General features: G+C 39.3%; 1 protein-coding gene across 2 annotated transcripts; it reads right to left on the bottom strand.

Annotated features, from left to right (window-relative positions):
• Positions 1-900: 900 nt before the first annotated feature.
• Positions 901-2,622, bottom strand: rgs16 (regulator of G protein signaling 16). 2 transcript variants are annotated; one of them, XM_005745060.1, is made up of 5 exons: positions 2,502-2,622; positions 2,203-2,286; positions 2,030-2,091; positions 1,698-1,864; positions 901-1,610 (listed from the first exon to the last, which is right to left on the bottom strand). In XM_005745060.1, the coding sequence occupies exons 1-5, from the start codon at positions 2,543-2,545 to the stop codon at positions 1,395-1,397; spliced, it is 573 nt and encodes a 190-aa protein (XP_005745117.1). In that variant the 5' UTR covers positions 2,546-2,622; the 3' UTR covers positions 901-1,394. The 2 variants fall into 2 exon arrangements, with proteins under 2 accessions (XP_005745117.1, XP_005745118.1); XM_005745061.2 differs by lacking the exon at positions 2,502-2,622 and adding an exon at positions 2,385-2,486.
• Positions 2,623-3,950: the final 1,328 nt, after the last annotated feature.

The following is a 3,950-nucleotide window of genomic DNA, read 5'->3' as shown; positions in this document are numbered from 1 at the left end:
AATACACAAACTAGACATTCAGACACATTTTGTACAGTGGACCGTACCAAAGCAATCATAACGACAGTATTTATCATTTTAATGAGAACAAATTATATAACCACCATCATAACCAGAGTCATTATTACCTAACTACTGCAGACTCTGGATGGCATTGCAGCTCTTTTTCCTGCAGCTTCTGTTTATTTGGTTAACAGGCAGCAGTGGTTGCACTCTAAACTGGTAGCAGCTTCGTTGTCATTTACTTCCTGATGTTGATGTTGGGTGCAAACAGTGTCTATGGTAATAATAAACTTTTACAGCTCCTGCTGTTGCGTTAATGCTGTCATCATCTCTTGAGCTTCCTATTTGCTAGAAAGCTCCTTCCCATTTACACACTATGGGACAAAAGCTAGAAGCAGGGGGGTGCTGTCATTGTCTGAGTTCTTTATGATACATTTTAGAGCAGAGCAGTTTCCTAGGTGAATAACAGTTGTGCACAACATTAGCTGCAGAGTTCGTCATGACAGAGGGCAAATATATCATTGTTACCTCTACACCAGATAATATGAATGATTAAACATCCATACTCTGGGTATTTGCACAACTATGAGCAAACTGTGCCTGACCACATATTGACATTTGATGACTCGTCTATGTCACTAGACTAAATAAGACACTTAAAGTACCAATCAGCTTTTACAATGGGTGATTTTTTTCCCATCGTGCTGTTGCTTAGCAAATATAATTTGAATATAAATAATCTTATAGAAGTAATTTTAAACCATGATTTTGTTCAGTAAGAAAAACACATTTAGGAAATAGTCACAGTTTTTCAAATAATTTAATTTATTTGGTATGTAGAAAAAAAACAGTCATATAAATATTATAGTATAAATTAAACTGCACATTATTTTCCATATTTGATTAAAAATGCAATATATACATACAGGTAAATACATAAAAATCATAAAGGACCCCACATGCCCATACAAATACATACAGTTAACAAGTTTGACAGACATTGCACGTCACAACTACAAAAGTTTGCCTAATGGCTAAGAAAAGTGCATTTTCCAAATGTGCTGGCCTCTTGCTTGATTGTCACTCAGTCTGTTTAGTAGAACTCTTTCTTTACTTTGCTTTCCAAACTCTAGCTGTATCGACAGCAGTCCATTTTCAGGCATCAGTCTTCAGCTTTCCTCCATTTTCCTTTTTTTCCCCATTCTGTTGCCATCTTCAAAGTGATGGCTACTACGCTATAGGCCCATCCACAGCTGCTCTCATGTAGCACTCAGCATCTGTACCATTATTAGCACATGCTTCACGATGAAGCACCTTGTGCCAGACTTCCCTTCCATTCTCAAATCTTAAGGCGATCGCTAACAAATCCCTTTTAGGCTCATCGACAGATTTCAAGCCTTCTTCTCCTGTTGGGGCAGATTTCTGGCCTTGTTGCTTGGCTTGGCTTGGCACACCAGATCTCTGTAGGCTGGAGAGCGGAGAAAGCGTGGATAGCAGTCTTTGGCCATGAGCATGTAGATCTTGTGTTGGGCCATGTCGAAACAAGAATGTGTGGGGGCCAGCATATTGACTTTGGTGATGTCACGGGTTTCGTGGTCAATATTAATCTACAAAAAAAGGACACAAGATATTAGGTTGAGTCTCTTTTTGACCACTTATGGCTACGTCTTCTTTGAGATTTGGCATTTACGTACCTCCCGGGGAGCTTCGCTGCCGATAAATTCATCATAGATCTTCTTAGCCTTAGTAGCTAGCTTGGCAGGACACTTGATATGTTTGTATTCCTCACAGGCAAAGTAGAACGCAATGTTCTCCTCGCTGAACTCAGACATAAGGAAGGCTGTGAAGGCATACAGTCCATCTGCAGAAATAGAGGAAATGTGATTACTCATTGCACATAATGGACCCAGAGTGGATGAATGTGTATGTGTGTGCATCCACACAATTTACCCACATTTGAATGCACTTTTTTTTTTTGTGAAAATGGCACAGAACAATAAAAGAAACAAACTGAGACTTTACTTACATTTGCTGGAAAGAAGTTTTTCAAAGGACTCTTTCCACCTTAGGCATTCCTCCAGGGTTGGCCTGAAAACAAATGAAGCATTAGTTTCAATTAGATTCAAACTGGAATTTTGACCAAACACACAATGGCAATAAATGCACCCTGCAGTATTATATTGTATATGTGAGCCTTACTTATTTTTCCCTATTTTGCAACAGGATAGATTCCAGTTGGGGATCTGCAAAACACTTCCCAGCCTTGCCTTCAGCTCCTTGGCCCTAAGAGAAAGAGAAAACAGGTTATTTACATTTTTCACCAAGACCTTGATGGCATACCCATTGACAAGCCATCTAGATTTGCACAACCTAAAACTTACATTGTATTTTAGCTTCTCAGATGCTCACATGCAGATGTACAGTGATAAAGAAAAAGCTGTTCTCTATCATCTAATCCAAATCCCCAAACATCAGTGTTTGCAAGAAGCTTAATATACCTTTCCAAGCAGCAGGTAGGCAGTGATGCTAGTCCTTTACACATAGCAGCAGGTTGGAGTTGGTAGGGGTGGTGTTTCGGTTTTGTGGTGCTCAAATTACTGTTCAGTAAAGCTCAGTATGGAGCGAGATTGTCTGTATCTGAAGAGAGTGAGTACAGAGGCTTTATAGTTCAACCGCCCCTGCTTGTGATGTGTCATCAGCCACCTCAGCCAATCACAAAGAGGGAGAGAGAGAGGGAGAGAGAGAGTATATGCAAGGACAAGGCTGGGAAATTACTGTCAGAAGATAAATGCTACTGATATTCTCCACTTTGTTTTTCTTGTATTTCCCTTAACCAGCCACAACCAAAACAAACCACTCTGCCTCTTCCATGAACAATCCCAACAAAACAAAACAAAACAAAACAAAACAAAAAACATCAGTGTTCAAGTAGAAAAAACACATCTGGTGTTGGTGGTGGTGAGCTCATGGATTTATTTAGTGCTAAGAGAGCACTGGTGCTTGTGAAATTAGTTTTTATTGACAGCCTTTAAAATAGTCTTGGGCAAGGGAACATACATTTTAACATGACAGTTCATATAATACAACAGGCTTCAAGGTCAAATGAAAAAAGCTTTTTATTTTTGTGGGTCTCTCATAGGTCTTATCACATCCTTGCGAGCTGTGGCTCTTCCCTAAAGAGTCATTAGGGCAGATTGCCACTGACATTCATGTGAGTTCGTTCCACAAAGACTAAAAAACAGAACAGAAAAAGGAAAAGAGTGCAAAGAAAAACAACACACTATACCTACACTAAACATACCCAAGTTCAGTGAAAGCAGAATCCCAGCAAGAAATCTCTCACAAGCAGAATATTAAAAAATAAATAATAATAATAATCAAATCTGATCACTTCATACTGCATGTATTCTTGATATACAGCTCTGTTGTAAACTCCATCAGACTAAACATCAGGTCCACTCAGTGTTGGGAAGGTTACTTTTAAAATGTATTCCATTACAGATTACAGAATACATGCCTCAAAATGTATTCTGTAACGTATTCCGTTACGTTACTCAATGAGAGTAACGTATTCTGAATACTTTGGATTACTTAATATATTATCATGCTGAATGTACTATTGCTGTGATTTATTACTGTTACTGAAGGTCCGCGGCTCCGAACCCGGAGTAAAGGGACCTCTGACTAATACGGCGGGTTCCGTGTTGGGCTCATAGCCGAAAAATAGCTTTACTTTGTTGTCTGGGTCAACTTTGCTTGCGAGAGACAAAGAGAGGCGTTGAAAGACTGCTCCAACGAAACTTATTGTTTTCGGAGGAAAACACGAACACAGCGTACAGTCGAGTCTTAATAGCTTACTTACAACTGGGCTTGTCAGGCACTCTTCTTGGCTGCAGTGGTTATTATTATATTTACATGCTTCCAGCTCCCGTTTTTGCTTGATGACA

This window comes from Pundamilia nyererei, unplaced genomic scaffold (assembly GCF_000239375.1).
Source record: "Pundamilia nyererei isolate P.nyererei 1_Seehausen unplaced genomic scaffold, PunNye1.0 scaffold00153, whole genome shotgun sequence".
Classification (NCBI taxonomy): Eukaryota; Metazoa; Chordata; class Actinopteri; order Cichliformes; family Cichlidae; genus Pundamilia; species Pundamilia nyererei.
The sequence above is the reverse complement of the archived record's forward strand: the minus strand, read 5'-3'. Positions and strand labels throughout refer to the sequence as shown.